This window comes from Haliotis rufescens, unplaced genomic scaffold (genome assembly GCF_023055435.1).
Source record: "Haliotis rufescens isolate VD_foot unplaced genomic scaffold, xgHalRufe1.0.p SCAF_40, whole genome shotgun sequence".
NCBI classification, from domain to species: Eukaryota; Metazoa; Mollusca; class Gastropoda; order Lepetellida; family Haliotidae; genus Haliotis; species Haliotis rufescens.
Window position 1 is genome coordinate 872,271 of NW_025964113.1, and position 16,304 is coordinate 888,574.

Consider the following 16,304-nt stretch of genomic DNA (forward strand, 5'->3'; position numbering starts at 1 on the left):
ATAGATGGATGGATGGATGGATGGATGGATGGATGGATAGATAGCAGACACTTTTCATTTCTTACACTGTGTAAATAGTGTCACAGAGTGACTTAACAGCACTTTGGACAACGCAATGTTAAATAATTGTAGCTTCTGAACAACATCCCTTTTGTACAGTGTTGAGAACATATCGTTTAGGAAATCTGGACTATTTAACATGATGTAATCCATGCGTAACAGCCGTCAGTTGTACCATTGTCTAACACAGCCTTTCGCATTATGACATTTATAGCCTTAATCACATTCCCCCTAGGCCGTGTATGTAATCACATCCATAAGCCCCATGTCCAGGGCCACGCCATTGTCTCCTTGTATGTCTATTGTTGTCCAATAGTGTATATATATGTTTACATCTTTACTGTTAGTGAGTCTGGTATTCCGACAGCACCTGTATGTACAGCCGCGAGTAGGATACGCCTGCTTGCTGGACTTCACTTGTTGAGTTGGAATCTCCGCTCGACATATTTCTATTAGTAATTGTATTTGTTTGTTTTATTGCCGACTAAAGAAGTTTGGACTCAACGTATTCTTCGTCTTCAATCTGAGCTAATTTCCCCGTCAACATACGCGTTGACAACTTCTGTCCAAGGGCGTCAGTTTCGGCCCCCGGATGTGGTATCTCAGGGTGATGACGGATGACAAAACTCAGGGGTGAAGATTTAGAAGACAGCAGCCATGTTTATTGTTGATAGTTTAGAATAAGTCAAAAAGGTACATGTTGATAATAACGTGACAGAACGCACACCGGGACCGAGTGGCCAAACTTCCCGGGTGGGAGAACTGTTCTGTCACTTACACGAGTCGATATTCTGGCTGTCTCCAGGCTGTCTCCCTGACTGACCATGTCAGTCGGGTTTTTTAGAGCGAGGTATTACGTAACGTGTGGCAAGGTCATTGTCCCACGTGTATGTATATACGTAAGATCCGGCGACGTTAGGAGGTGTTAATTGAAATTTATAGATAGCGCTGGGGATTAAGGGTCCTGCCCGGAGGGGCTTATGATAAGAGGGGATACGCCGAATGTTTGCTGAATATATTAAACAGACAAAGGGCATAGAACTTCGATGCACTTGGAAACATATTGAACCAGTAAGGTATTTAGATAAATTAAATGTAAAATAAAAGTATTGAAATGGTTTGCACTATTTTAAATAAAAATATTGAAATGGTTTGCACTATAACAGTAGCATGAAGAGTACGCATACATCTCTGTCAGTGTTGGTTATACCTTTCTCTTAGACCTTTGCTGAATGGCTGACGGCGACAGTTCTCCTGAACTGGGGACAATCCTGTTGAATCTGAGCTTGAGGACAATGACTGTGTAGGCTATTGTCATGACGATCATGGGTACCCAGTTGAGGACGACGACCACAAGGTCCAGTAGGCGCGCTTTGAGGTTAAACCGTTGTCACACACGCCGTCGGATGTCACCTGCACTGGCCAGACGTCGGTACAGAACCTCTCAAGATGGTTCTTCCAGTGACGTTCGTTATACGTGTACACCAACAGTGATGGTATGCCAATTGCAGCTGATGACAGCCAAACCAGAACGATTACCACATATACCTCTCACAAAACCAGAACGAAAGAAGTTCATTCTTATACATATTTTTATTCTCAAAACAATCTGTCTGATTACATTCACAAACATAAGTATTTTTGTAATCAATGTCAGCATGCTGATTGACCGACCTGTTGAGTGGGGATGCGGTTTTCATTTTTTAAAATACAGGAAAAAATGTATACTTTTCCTCAGATGTTACAAATTAGCTAAATTGTTCACTTGACATGCTGGATGTACTGAAAAATATTCTGTTGTGGGTTTTTATTTTGCTCATCCTTTCAGAGAAAAAAAGACGATGGTATGTCTTAAACGCAGGCAGAAAATATTGAGTCACCCTAGATTATTCAATGGTCGGTCCCTATCGGAACAACTCAAAGTGGACATTCTGAAGTAAGACAGTTCCCTCGTTACTCACATCAGATGTAGCCAAGGATATATCAAAAGACCTTTCAAGTCCCCGAACTGTTGCTACACTGACGTGTAGCCCTATCCGCTGTCCTTGACGGCTCTTCTCCAGAAACGTCAACAGACGGATTGATGTACGACATTGCCACCGTCGGTACTTGTAGATGGTCCATTTCAGGTTTAGTGCCAAGCTCATCAACAACCACACGTGACCTGTTGCTGGTCCAGAGTGCATTTAGCAAGGCCTTGTGACTGTGAGACTTCCGGTTCAGTATGGCGTTAATGAGATCTCTGAAGCCATTCCGGAAGTTCTCATTAAGCCCGCCGTACAGAACAGGATTGATAGCGCTGTTGGTGTACATCATGATGATAGCGGAGAAGTATAAGGGACTATACCAGTCTGGGAGCTGGAAACAGACAAAACAGAAATCATGATCATACGATAAGAAACTTATATGCGGAAAGCATCCACAAGGCGGACGATTTGATATGTCAAAATCTTATACATCGCCGATTTTCTGTAATAGAGATTAGTAATGAGTTATTTATGTCGATTATCAACGATATTGAAGGGAAGCGATTGGAAGATTTCCGGAAATAAAAGATCCGGATAGCAATAACAATCCAATAAAGAAACTTACAGATTGTACTGTCGACGTCGAGTATCCTTGCATGATGTGAGTAATCGGGACTTGGTCTATAGTTTGAGTGAGTTTGGTTTAACGCCGCTTTGAACATTATTTCAGTTATCTTGACAGGAAATCTAGAAGTAATGCCGGTCTTAATTGGTAAAGGTATGTATCCCTTAGCTTTTGACGAGCACATACAAAAAAATATAAACTGATTGACGAAATAAAATGTAACGAGTATATTTTTTATGTAAATGAAAAATTTAATACAAATTAACTACTATTACATTTGATCATATCTGTTCAACCATCACTCATTCCTGCAACAGTTTGTAAAAAGTAAACTGTGGCGGGGTAAATTTGTGTAAAATATATTTGGTTCATTGAAGACTGGGGTAAGAAATGAATTTGGAACCACATGACCTTTATCATGCTTGAAAATTTTATTTTTTTATTCGAGCCGAAAAAAAGAGCAATGTTATTGATTTTCAAATAAATTAGGCCTAGTAAGATTAAGTGATTTTTAATTTTTAAAAGTTTAAGATTAAAATATATTTAAGAAATAAAACCATGCAGAAGCATTCTTTGTGAGCTGCCTAAGCGCCTGTACAGTGCATGTGTTGGATATAACATCGGAAACTTTTCCGTTTAAAATCAAACATGATAAAATAAACTGAGAGGATACGTTTCTTTGAGTTCGCTCCGCAGTTTAACTAATGGTATATACGGTAATGAAACAAGTGGCGTGTTTGAAAGAATGAAATAAAAGAAATATTGCTTTAGATGTGACGCAATACGTGTACGTCTTGTGGCGGAGTGTGTGAGTGAGTTGGGTTTAACGCCGATTTGAACAGTATTCCAGTTATATCGCGGCATGTCAGCTTGACGTGGGAAAATAGCACGAAGTGATGCAGCTTTGCTGAGCGAAATAAAGCGAGATAATAATTCTTGAGACTGAACAAATGTGTTGTGATTAAGCAGTATTCTGGTACACCAAAGGGCCGCAACTATGCACAACGAATTGGAGCGTCTTAGACGAATGGGTACATGACAAAACGGAGAAATGTTAGGAAGACTAAGAATATAGGTTTCCCTTGTCCGCGCTACATGACTAAGTCGACCCATGTCAGGTAATTGTTAAATTCTATACATACATGCATACCCGGACGTTTTATTCTTATCTAAACATCGAAGCAAACCTGAAAGAGTATTACAACGACAATTTCAATCTGAGCTGTTCTCTGTGATACAAGGGAAGTTAAATTACACCCATCATCCGTCAATACCGGGTGGACATGTACATTGATCCCGGGCAGAATCGATCAACGTTAACGTTAACACGGCAGTCAGCCCCAACATCAATTAGCAATACCCTAGGACTAAAAAATGCGGCTACTCCAAACACACTTGGAAAAAACATCAACAGGTTATCAATAGCTTCAATCCTTAAAACACATTTTTTTATAATTTACAGAGTAGCAATTCAAAAGTTAATTGCAATTTAAACGGAAAACAGTTTTCATAATAGCTTGAATACCCTAAAAAATACTCGTTCGTTATTTCTCTTACCTAACAAATGATAATGTATTATATTCTAAAAGAATATTTTTAAAAATATGTTTCAGGTTTTATTGTACACAGCTCTTTAAAAAATACTTAGAAATACTTAATTGTTGTAAGTAAAATTTGTGTATCGCTCGATAACATATGACTTTTTAATGATCCTGTACCACCACTGGTGGGTCATGAGAAATATACTGAACATAAAAAAATGCGCGAGGCTATTGCGCCGCTTTCGCTAGTTGTGAAACACACCGAGCAACCGTGTACGAAAACCCATTTGTCAATACGGGCAAGATGTATTTACAGCCTGACGCGTAAAAGATAAGAAACACAGGGCTTGATATTTACCTTCAGAAGACGTACGTTTTGTAGCAACGTCAATAAAAAGTTAATTACCGTCATGCTTGAGAAGAAAAAAGAACGGTTCGTGAAGCCCTTTAAAACCCCCTTTATACCTATTTATATTGCGTACACGAATAAACACTTCACGGTTGAATCAAATGAACAGGTTTTGTGTGCAGGGTGACTCGGTACAAAGCGTGTTTGTAAGAAGCTTCAAGAGAAGGTGATAAGTACAAGAACAGTCATGACTCTGGAACAATATAGGCAGACACAACACAAGCCATTGGTAAACCTTAGGCGATCGAGAACCTGTTTTTCATGCTTTGGTTTGATAACACGTTTCTCGCCTCCTTGCATGTTTTTCATTCTTACTGGTAAATCTAGACTCAATGATGACTGTCCGTGATTTAAAGGTGCGTCCATTTGGCACGACAGAAATCTGTGATTGTCGATTCGAATCCATGTCGCCTCGATTATACTTCTAGGTTTGTCAGCACCATACACGTGCTCGTTGGTGTCATCAACATGGAAACGTCTGAGACCTGTACCAAAGGAGGGTTAAAGCAAACCCACTCATGTTCAAGATTGATTAGTTAGTTGATTCAGATAAAATTAACACTGCAGATACAGAAATGTTTCATGCTTCATATGAGTGGTATGCAGCGTGACAGCATAACATGACAGCATGACAACACAATATCGTGACAACATGGCAGCGTGACCGCATAGGATGACAGCGCGACAGCATAATTTGACAGTATGACCACATGACAGAGTGACAAAATGACAGCGTGACAGTACGACATGGCAGGGTGACAGCATAACATGACAGGGTGATAGCATAACATGACAGGGTGACAGCATAACATGACAGGGTGATAGCATAACGTGACAGGGTGACAGCATGACATGGCAGGGTGACAGCATAACATGACAGGGTGACAGCATGACATGGCAGGGTGACAGCATAACGTGACAGGGTGACAGCATGACATGGCAGGGTGACAGCATAACATGACAGGGTGATAGCATAACATGACAATATGACAGCATAACATGACAGGGTGACAGCATGACATGGCAGGGTGACAGCATAACATGACAGGGTGACAGCATGACATGGCAGGGTGACAGCATAACATGACAGGGTGACAGCATAACATGACAATATGACAGCATAACATAACAGGGTGACAGCATAACATGACAGGGTGACAGCATAACATGACAATATGACAGCATAACATGACAGGGTGACAGCATAACGTGACAGGGTGACAGCATGACATGGCAGGGTGACAGCATAACATGACAGGGTGACAGCATGACATGGCAGGGTGACATTATAACATGACAGGGTGACAGCATAACGTGACAGCGTGACAGCATAACATGACAATATGACAGCATAACATAACAGGGTGACAGCATAACATGACAGGGTGACAGCATAACATGACAATATGACAGCATAACATGACAGGGTGACAGCATAACGTGACAGCGTGACAGCATAACATGACAATATGACAGCATAACATGACAGGGTGACAGCATAACATGACACTATGACAGCATAACATGACAGGGTGACATCATAATATGACAATATGACAGCATAACATGACAGGGTGGCAGCATAACGAGACAACATGACAGCATAACATGACAGCGTGATAACATGACAGGGTGACAGCATGACAAGACAACATGACTACATGAGAGCATAACAAGACTGCGTGACAGCATAACAAGACAACATGACAACATGACATCATAACAAGACTGCGTGACAGCATAACGTGACAGCATGATAACGTGACAACATGAGCGTCATAGCACAACACGACAGCGTAGCAGCATAACATGACAACCTGACATGACTGCATGACAGCATAACATCATGGCTTGACAGCTGAAAATTATAACATGACAGCATGACCTACCCTCTCCTCCTGATCATCTCTGTATAGCTCAAACAGCTTGGAGACTTGGAATGGAATGGTGCACACCATGAAGACAATGAGAACCGAGAACAACATCTTCACAACCTGTGTTCAGAAGGCAAGTGATACTGATAGAGACAAGCATAATATAATTTTATGAAAACACTCAGTTTTACCACATTGTGGCTATTTATTATATACGTGAGTGAGGCTGTTGGGTTTAATTCTGCTTGTAATGAGCAGTACTTCAGTTATTATAACTAGACGTGTCAGAATGATATTTAAAACAGACACTTTTCATTTCTTACACTGTATAAGTAGCATGAAGAGTACGCATACATCTCTGTCAGTGTTGGTTATACCTTTCTCTTAGACCTTTGCTGAATGGCTGACAGCGACAGTTCTCCTGAACTGGGGACAATCCTGTTGAATCTGAGCTTGAGGACAATGACCGTGTAGGCTATTGTCATGACGATCATGGGTACCCAGTTGAGGACGACAACCACAAGGGTCCAGTAGGCGCGCTTTGAGGTTAAACCGTTGTCACACACGCCGTCGGATGTTTCCTGCACTGGCCAGACGTCGGTACAGAACCTCTCAAGATGGTTCTTCCAGTGACGTTCGTTATACGTGTACACCAACAGTGATGGTATGCCAATTGCAGCTGATGACAGCCAAACCAGAACGATTACCACGCTCACCTTACGTTGTGTCACGCGAGACTTCAGTGGAAAGATGATGGCGAAGAAGCGATCCCCAGCAATGGCCATCAAGGTAAAGACGCTCGCACACATGGCTGTGACTACAAGAGAAAAATTAATTCATAGCATTTGAAACACACATGTTATATTATATAGTGTACTAGTAGACCAGATATCCTCGCAGATCGAGGGTAAGCTAGAACTGAACGAATTATGGATGCATCGCAGTTTTCCATGGCCCAAGTCAATTGATCGATAACAAGCCTAGGGCGATGGGGTAGCCGAATAGTTAAAGCGTTAGCTCGACACACCGAAGATCCGGGTTCGATTTCCAACATGGGTACAATGTATGAAACCCATTTCTGGTGTCCCCCGCCAATATTGCTGGTATATTGCTAAAAGTACAATACAATGTCAATAGTTATAATCGACCCTCGAGAGAATGCCAAAGTTCTGTTAATCGTTTACTTTTCAATCTGTTTACTCTTTTCACGAACACCTGGTGTCATCACTGCTTTCAATGACCTAGTCAAAGACATACAAGTTTCACAACTAGTTTGCCTTTTACGCTCAACGTTCCGGTGGATATTCGAGACTGATTATTCTCTGTTGTCATCGTGTCTCATAAGAAGTGGGTGAATGAGTATGGTTTTACGCCGCTTTTAGCAATATTCCAGCAATATCATGGGGAGACACCAGTAATGGGCTTCACACATTCAATGTGGAGAATCGAACCTGGACTTTCGGTGTGATGGGCGAACTATGTGTAACTCGTGAATACTCGTATGTCTGTCACACAAGCAAATTATTTGCTTTCTCGGGAAATGCGATGCAATTAGTTCCTGTCTAAATAGCCATGTCAATTAAGGTAACGTTACTCTAAAACCGCCAACGAGGTGTTCCTCCCCTGTTTTCCTTCTTAGATGCTAAACATTTGTGTTTGTGACGGTGCCACAGCGGGGCAGGATACGCTGACCTTCTCGCAACACCTGGTATCATCACTATTACATAGTGATTCATGCTTATGATAGTGTCGTACAATGGACTCTGCTTTTAGTAGAGATTTCGTTTGATTATGGAAAAGATTTTCTCTCTTTCATTCAAACATCGCCCTGCTTCACGATAGTGAAACCTTGTTAACCAGAACTGCATCAGTTCGATGTAAGCTTTAAACGTTTTACGATGCAAATATATCTGCCTTTCGACGATAAATCGCTGTACAGTGAAAACACTACTTAATTATACAACGACGGCAACGGAAAGGTGAGAAAGATGGGAATGACTGTTGGGAGCAATCCAAGACTGGCTGTTTCTTCAGAGTGTGTTGAGGGGAAGTGAAGTGGCGGGGGTGGGGAGGGGGTTGGGGGGGTGGGGGGTGGGGTGGGGAAGTAAATATGTATTCAGAAATGTGCGTGATGTGATATTTGGGTAACAACTGACACGATCGACAACCAAGACGTTGGATGTCACTTGATTGTAATACAACGCTCATTATCACAAAGTGGAAGGGTATAATCGTCATGCTAAGGCCAAGCAGAATGAATTTTGTTCTTCAGATCATTTTTTCCCGGAGTTGGTAAACGGAGGGCATAATAATAATAATAAATTTTCTTTTCTTAACGTCTTAACGTTCGTTGAACAGTTTCAATTATAGTTTCTTTCATATCCTAGTCTCCTGAAATGATGATTTTCGTTATTTTCCCCCTTCTGAGTCTGTAGCCATAAAAGAGAGAAAAGACCTGAATATGACACCAGACTTGACACCAGAAATAGAGTGATCATCACAAAACGGGTAAAGATGATAAGGTTCTGCGGACCACTTAGTTACACTACTGTGACCTTATTTTCTCGTGATAAAGGTAAAGATTAAAATAAAACTAAATATATTAAATATGCATTTCAGGAAGGCTGGAGGGGGGGCGGGGGGGGGGGGGGGGGGGTAATAATCTGAGAACGAGGTACATGTATATGTACTATCGACCCGACGTTGCACAAAATTAACACATTGTTATGTGTGAGCCGAGGACATAGGGTATTGAGGAAACATGGGTTACATAAATTAAATTGCTTACGATATAGTCGGAATCGTTCAGTGCATGATGGTTTCTTCTGGTCGCAATCGTTAACTGCATGAGCAATTAAGGGACGCAAATCTGCATAACGAGTTGCCCCACACCCCACACCCACGCTACGTGCCCCCTAGGACGGTTAACACGAAACCAGTGCGCTTTAATTTTTTATTCATTTATAAACATAAGAGATAGAGTCTATTTAGGTTTCCAGCATAGAATACGTCACTATACACCAGTATATGTACCTACATGCTTGTTGTTAAGAGGCGACTAAATGTAGAGGGTGGTAAAGTTCGATGACTTTGTTGATTGTGTTTACACACCCACCCACCCCCCTACCCACCCCGTTAATGAGAAATTAACCTTGCTATATGAAGGAACTGTTGGACCCGCGCAAACCAAATGCGAAACATGAACCAGAGTGCAATGGCAACACACCACATTAAGTCATAATTTGCACGCATTTCGCACCGTCTGAGTATATACATATGTACTTGTTACCACTTGTACCTAGGCTGCCTGACTTGTCTTGAATATGTCCAATATTTTGGCATTGTTATGAAAATTCAACCCTGTAGATGATTACGGTTGATTATAGCACATCAGATCACTATAATGTTGGATATGGTTCGTTAAATGAAGGGCGGTGGAGTAGCCCAGTGATTAAAGCTTTTGCTCGTCACGGCGAAGACCCGGGTTCGATTCCCAACATGGGTATAATGTCTGAAGCCCATTTCTGGTGTCCCCCGACGTGATATTGCTGTAATATTGCTAAAAGCGGCGTAAAACCATACTCACTCAGTCTCTCGTTAAATGATTATATTATAAAGTAAAGAACGTTAGATGATTATAATGGTAAATCATAGCACCTTAGATCATTATAATGGTGGATCATAGCACGTCAGATCAACATTGTGGTGGAGCACGTACATAACACGTAAGATCATTATAATGGTAAATCAAAGCACTTTAGATTATTATAATGGAGGAGCATAACACGCCAGATCATTATAATGAGCATAGCACTTCAGCACGTCAGATCAATAAAATGTAGGAAGATAGCAAAGTAGATCATTATAATGGTAAATCATAGCACGTGAGATCATTATAAAGAGGGACAAAGGACGTTCGATCATTATATTGATGAATAATAGTAAAATAGATCAGTTTTGAAGGTTTGGGCATAGCACGTTTGATCATTACAATGGTAAAGGAAAGGCCGTTATATCATTATAATGGGGCGAGTAGCCCGTTAAATCAGTATATGGAGAAGCATTACATGTTAGCTCATTATAATGGAGGAGCATAGCACGTTAGATCATTATAATGGTGGAACAAAGGACCTTAGATCACTATAATGGGATAGCATAGCACGTTAGATCATTATAATGGTGGAACAAAGGACCTTAGATCACTATAATGGGATAGCATAGCACGTTAGATCATTATAATGGTGGAACAAAGGACCTTAGATCACTATAATGGGATAGCATAGCACGTTAGATCATTATAATGGTGGAACAAAGGACCTTAGATCACTATAATTGGATAGCATAGCACGTTAGATCATTAAAATAGTGGAACAAAGGACCTTAGATCACTATAATTGGATAGCATAGCACGTTAGATCATTATAATGGTGGAACAAAGGACCTTAGATCACTATAATGGGATAGCATAGCACGTTAGATCATTATAATGGTGGAACAAAGGACCTTAGATCACTATAATGGGATAGCATAGCACGTTCGATCATTATAATGGTGGAACAAAGGACCTTAGATCACTATAATTGGATAGCATAGCACGTTAGATCATTAAAATAGTGGAACAAAGGACATTAGATCACTATAATTGGATAGCATAGCACGTTATATCATTATAATGGTGGAACAAAGGACCTTAGATCACTATAATGGGATAGCATAGCACGTTAGATCATTTTAATGGCGGAACAAAGGACCTTAGATCACTATAATGGGATAGCATAGCACGTTAGATCATTTTAATGGCGGAACAAAGGACCTTAGATCACTATAATGGGATAGCATAGCACGTTAGATCATTTTAATGGCGGAACAAAGGACCTTAGATAACTATAATGGGATAGCAAAGCACGTTAGATCATTATAATGGTGGTAAATAGCAAAGTAGATCATTATAATGGAGGAGCAAAGCACGTTAGATTATTATAATGGTGGAGCAAAGCACGTTAGATTATTATAATGGTGGAAGATAGCAAATTAGAACATCATAAAGGGGAGCAAAGCTCGTTAGATTATTATAATGGTGGAAGATAGCAAACTAGAACATCATAAAGGGGAGCAAAGCACGTTAGATTATTATAATGGTGGAAGATAGCAAATTAGAACATCATAAAGGGGAGCAAAGCACGTTAGATCATTATAATGGTGGAAGATAGCAAATTAGAACATCATAAAGGGGAGCAAAGCACGTTAGATTATTATAATGGTGAAAGATAGAAATTAGAACATTATAAAGGGGCGCAAAGCACGTCAGATCATTATAATGGTAAATCATAGCATGTTAAATCATAATAATGGAGAAGCATAGCACGCTAGATCATTATAACGGAGTAGTATAGTACGTTAGATTATTATAAAAAATGCTGTAATATTGCTAAAAGCGGCGTAAAGCCATACTCACTCAGTCTCTCGTTAAATGATTATATTATAAAGTAAAGAACGTTGGATGATTATAATGGTAAATCATAGCACCTTAGATCATTATGATGGTGGATCATAGCACGTCAGATCAGTATTGTTGTGGAGCACGTATATAGCACGTAAGATCATTATAATGGTAAACCAAAGCACGTTAGATCATTATAATGGTGGGAGATAGCAAAGTAGAACATTTTAATTGGGATCAGAGCACGTTAGCTCATTATAAGGGAGGAGTAAAGCACGTTAGATTATTATAATGGTGGGAGATAGCAAAGTAGATCATTATAATTGGGATGAGAGCACATTAGCTCATTATAAGGGAGGAGTAAAGCACGTTAGATCATCATAATGGTGGGAGATAGCAAAGTAGATCATTATAATTGGGATCAGAGCACATTAGCTCATTATAATGGAGGAGCAAAGCACGCTAGATTATTATAATGGAGAAGCATAGCACGTGAGATTATTATAATGATATAGGAGCATAGCCTGTTAGATCATTATAATGGAGGAGCATATCACGTTTGATCATTTAATGGGGAGCAAAGGACGTTAGATCAATATAATGGTGAAGAATATCACGTTAGACCATTATAATGGGGAACAAAGGACGTTAGATCATTATAATGGTGGAGAATAAAACATTAGATCATTATCATGGGGAGCAAAGGACGTTAGATCATTATAATGGAGGAGCATATCACGTTAGATCATTTAATGGGGAGCAAAGGACGTTAGATCATTATAATGGTGGAGAATATCACGTTAGCCCATTATAATGGGGAACAAAGGACGTTGATCATTATAATGGTGGAGAATATCACGTTAGACCATTATAACGGGGAACAAAGGACGTTAGATCATTATAATGGTGGAGAATATCACGTTAGATCATTATAATGGGGAGCAAAGGACGTTAGATTATGGAGGAGAATATCACGTTAGATCATTTAATGGGGAGCAAAGGACGTTAGATCATTCATTATAATGGTGGAGAATATATCGTTAGACCATTATAACGGGGAACAAAGGACGTTGGATCATTATGATGGTGGAGAATATCACGTTGGATCATTATAATGGGGGGCAAAGGACGTTGGATCATTATAATGGTGAAGCAAAGGACGTTGGATCATTATAATGGTGAAGCAAAGGACGTTGGATCATTATAATGGTGAAGCAAAGGACGTTGGATCATTATAATGGTGAAGCAAAGGACGTTGGATCATTATAATAGGAAGTAAAGGACGTTGGATCATTATGATGGTGGAAGACAGCAAAGTAGATCATTACTAAATGGTGGAGCATAGCACATTAAATCATTATAATGGTGAATAATAGCAAGGGAGATCATTGTAGTGTTGGCGCATATAATGGTACAACACACTGAAGTTGAGACCTAGCGGACAATCGCTTCAGAATACAAGAAGTATGATTCCAATGTGTACGTCAAAAACTAACAAGGGAACCTCTTCCACAGAAATGGTTTGACAGAAGTACATTGTATTCGCAAATGTCTCACAGTTTAAAAACTAATACGAAATATTTTTCAGACCACATGGGTTTAAATCTCATATATAAAGTTATGAATGAGAAAAGTTGTATGTAATTCCAATCAGGGTGTTTTTTTTATATAAAAATAACCCTACTGGGATTAGTAGAACACACGATTTGTATCCCCCGATATCCCACTTAGCTGGAAGTGGTTCATAGGGAAAAGGGTAATTAATTTAATATTATTCACATTTATATAGAGAAATATGTTAAATAGAAAAACAGTACGGTTGCAGATATAAATTGGTTGAAAACATATACAAGTGTCCATCGGTAGTTTAAAACTGATGATTATGAGAAAACACTGAATGGGAAACAACGACATTTTATCAATATAACCATCAAGATGAATTTTCAACCCATCTTTTTGCATGTATGAGATATAGGGCACAGTATCAAACATTCCTCACTTTGTACGAAAGCGTTAAACTTGCAGAGAAATTCGCCAAGAAACCATCCGTCAGTGACGTCGTTCACAAGGTGTATCCAGAAGGGGATGCATGCCACAAAAAGGTCGGAGATGGCGAGGTTGGTGATGTAGAAGTTGGTTGTCGTCCGCATCTTCCGTGACTGGGCAACGATGGAAATAACAAGAATGTTACCAAACAAAGCCACAAGTTCCACACATCCACAAACGGTACATTTTACAACAATCTCCCACGTCGGCAATACCTTAGGCGTGTTGGGATAAAGGATGCCGCTCACGTTGACTTCGCGAGGCGGTATACACACCATTGTCGTTGGTTTTGACGTTACTTAAAGACAGATACCATTATCATGTCCTGAGGCATTTTGCGCCATTCGTGTCCTTGGTTAACTTTACCGATCAATTTATCGACATCCGATTGTCACAATTGCTTGAAAAGGCAGATCTGGAGCTTCACTACAGCACAGAATAAGAACAACTGGTAGTGTCCTTTCCTTGAATAGGTACCACTTCCTTATCTGCACATCTATGACAGAAGTGGGTCTCAATTTCGTCGGTCAGAGTGATTTAATCCACTTACTACTCTTTATGTCATGACGCCTTCTCTTCAACTGAACACATGCATCACAAATGTTCTCGGGACATGTGGGTCCATTCGCATTCGACATACCTGCTGTGAAGCAACAACACTGTCAAATACTTCCTTGGAACCCTGTTGTACATTAAACCTACTGTTTTATTAACGACGTTTAATGTCACCCTCACCTACCCTTAACAGTCCCCGGATAACGAATCATTGCCTGGTTTGTGGCCCGTAGTGGCAATCTTGGTGTACACAATGACCTATCATAACGTTATGAAAAATGACATGAGTGTTGAAGAGCTCTTTGTACACGACGGCAAACATTGGTTGAAGTGCTGGAGTTCGGGGTGGTCTGGACCGAGTACCAGGCATCAGGATGGGAGAGCACGCACCTGTCTTCATTCTCTAGCCTCGTTGAGAGTGAGTTATGTCCCTGGAATGACTTCAGGCGTTGCTGGTACTCTTTAATGCTGCCAGATCGAAGGGATCTGGGGTCCCACTGTGATAATTCATCTTACCTTTGGCAGGAGACTAATATTCCCTTAGTGTAGTTGAGCTTAGACTGATAATCCACGGACATTGGATCAATGAAAACAGATATAAATCTATGACAAAAGGTGGGAAAGGAACACATAAAAGTTGACAAAGGTCCTATAAAGGTTTCATCTAACATTTCGCAATGGTTCTTTGAAAACTTGTTAAATCGTTTTAACAAACTCTCTTTTCAATGTTATAATATAGCTGAACGTTTATAACGAAACTCATTCAATTAAAGTTTTTATTCACATGTTAGTTTGTGTTTAACACCAAACCCTGCAATATTCAGCTAAATGAAATAATCTAGCCCGGTCCATACAAACCAGTGCTTGATACTATGAGCAAAGGAAATCATCTAGGGTACATAGTTCAGGATTAGCAAATCATCGGTACGTACTAACGTACATAGACGTTCCGGGTTTTCCGGATTAGTGTGGTCGGATTAGTGTGGTTTCACTTTACATAGTACACATCTGTAAACCACTGACAACAAATCAAATATATGTATTATGTTCATATTCTTCGATTTATATTCATTTGGCTAAACAATGATTTCTTCTGATTTTCTTTTTTGAAATAAAGAAAGAAATATTTTGTTCCAGGAAACACTGGAATATAATTTTGGCTCGAGCTCTGCCAAACAAAACCTGGACGTCCTGAATAAAGATTTACGTTTGTCTCCTTCTTTCAAAGAAAGACAATGCATGTAACAGCGCAATCCTTTGTTGTGTAACAACACAATGTTTTAGTATGTAACAACGCAATCCTTAAGTGTGCAGCAAAGCAACCATTTAGTCTGTAACAATGCAATCCTTTAGTGTGTAACAACGCAATCCTTTAGTATGTAACAATGCAATCCTTTAGTGTGTAACAACGCAATCCTTGGGTTTAATAATCTGATTGTAGTTAACAATGAAAAGATCTTCTGGTATGTAACAACGCAATCCTTTACTAATGTAACAAGTCAGCCCATTTAATACTACAGTGTATATCACAATGCAGTGTTATGTTATACATGTAACATTCCCTGCAGTGAGTAATTTCAGTAATGCCATTCCCATGCGTGTTGTTTTGATCAAACCATTGCTATATTTATTATATATTCTTAATCTGTACAAAATGAAAATATAGCAGTAACATTAAAGAATGAATGCTTTACATGTAGGTTTCTTTCTTGTTCTCCTCTCGACAGATCTTACACGGTTTGCAGGAGTTATCACGGTGTAGAATATTGATCACTTTATGGCTATTG

General features: G+C 39.8%; 1 protein-coding gene across 1 annotated transcript; it reads right to left on the reverse strand.

Moving 5' to 3' along the window:
- Positions 1–1,680: 1,680 nt before the first annotated feature.
- On the reverse strand, positions 1,681–14,735 carry LOC124140027 (QRFP-like peptide receptor). Its single transcript, XM_046507367.2, has 4 exons — positions 13,916–14,735; positions 6,854–7,293; positions 6,492–6,596; positions 1,681–2,418 (listed from the first exon to the last, which is right to left on the reverse strand). Exons 1-4 carry the CDS (start codon positions 14,238–14,240, stop codon positions 2,056–2,058), a joined length of 1,233 nt encoding a protein of 410 aa, XP_046363323.2. The 5' UTR covers positions 14,241–14,735; the 3' UTR covers positions 1,681–2,055.
- Positions 14,736–16,304: the final 1,569 nt, after the last annotated feature.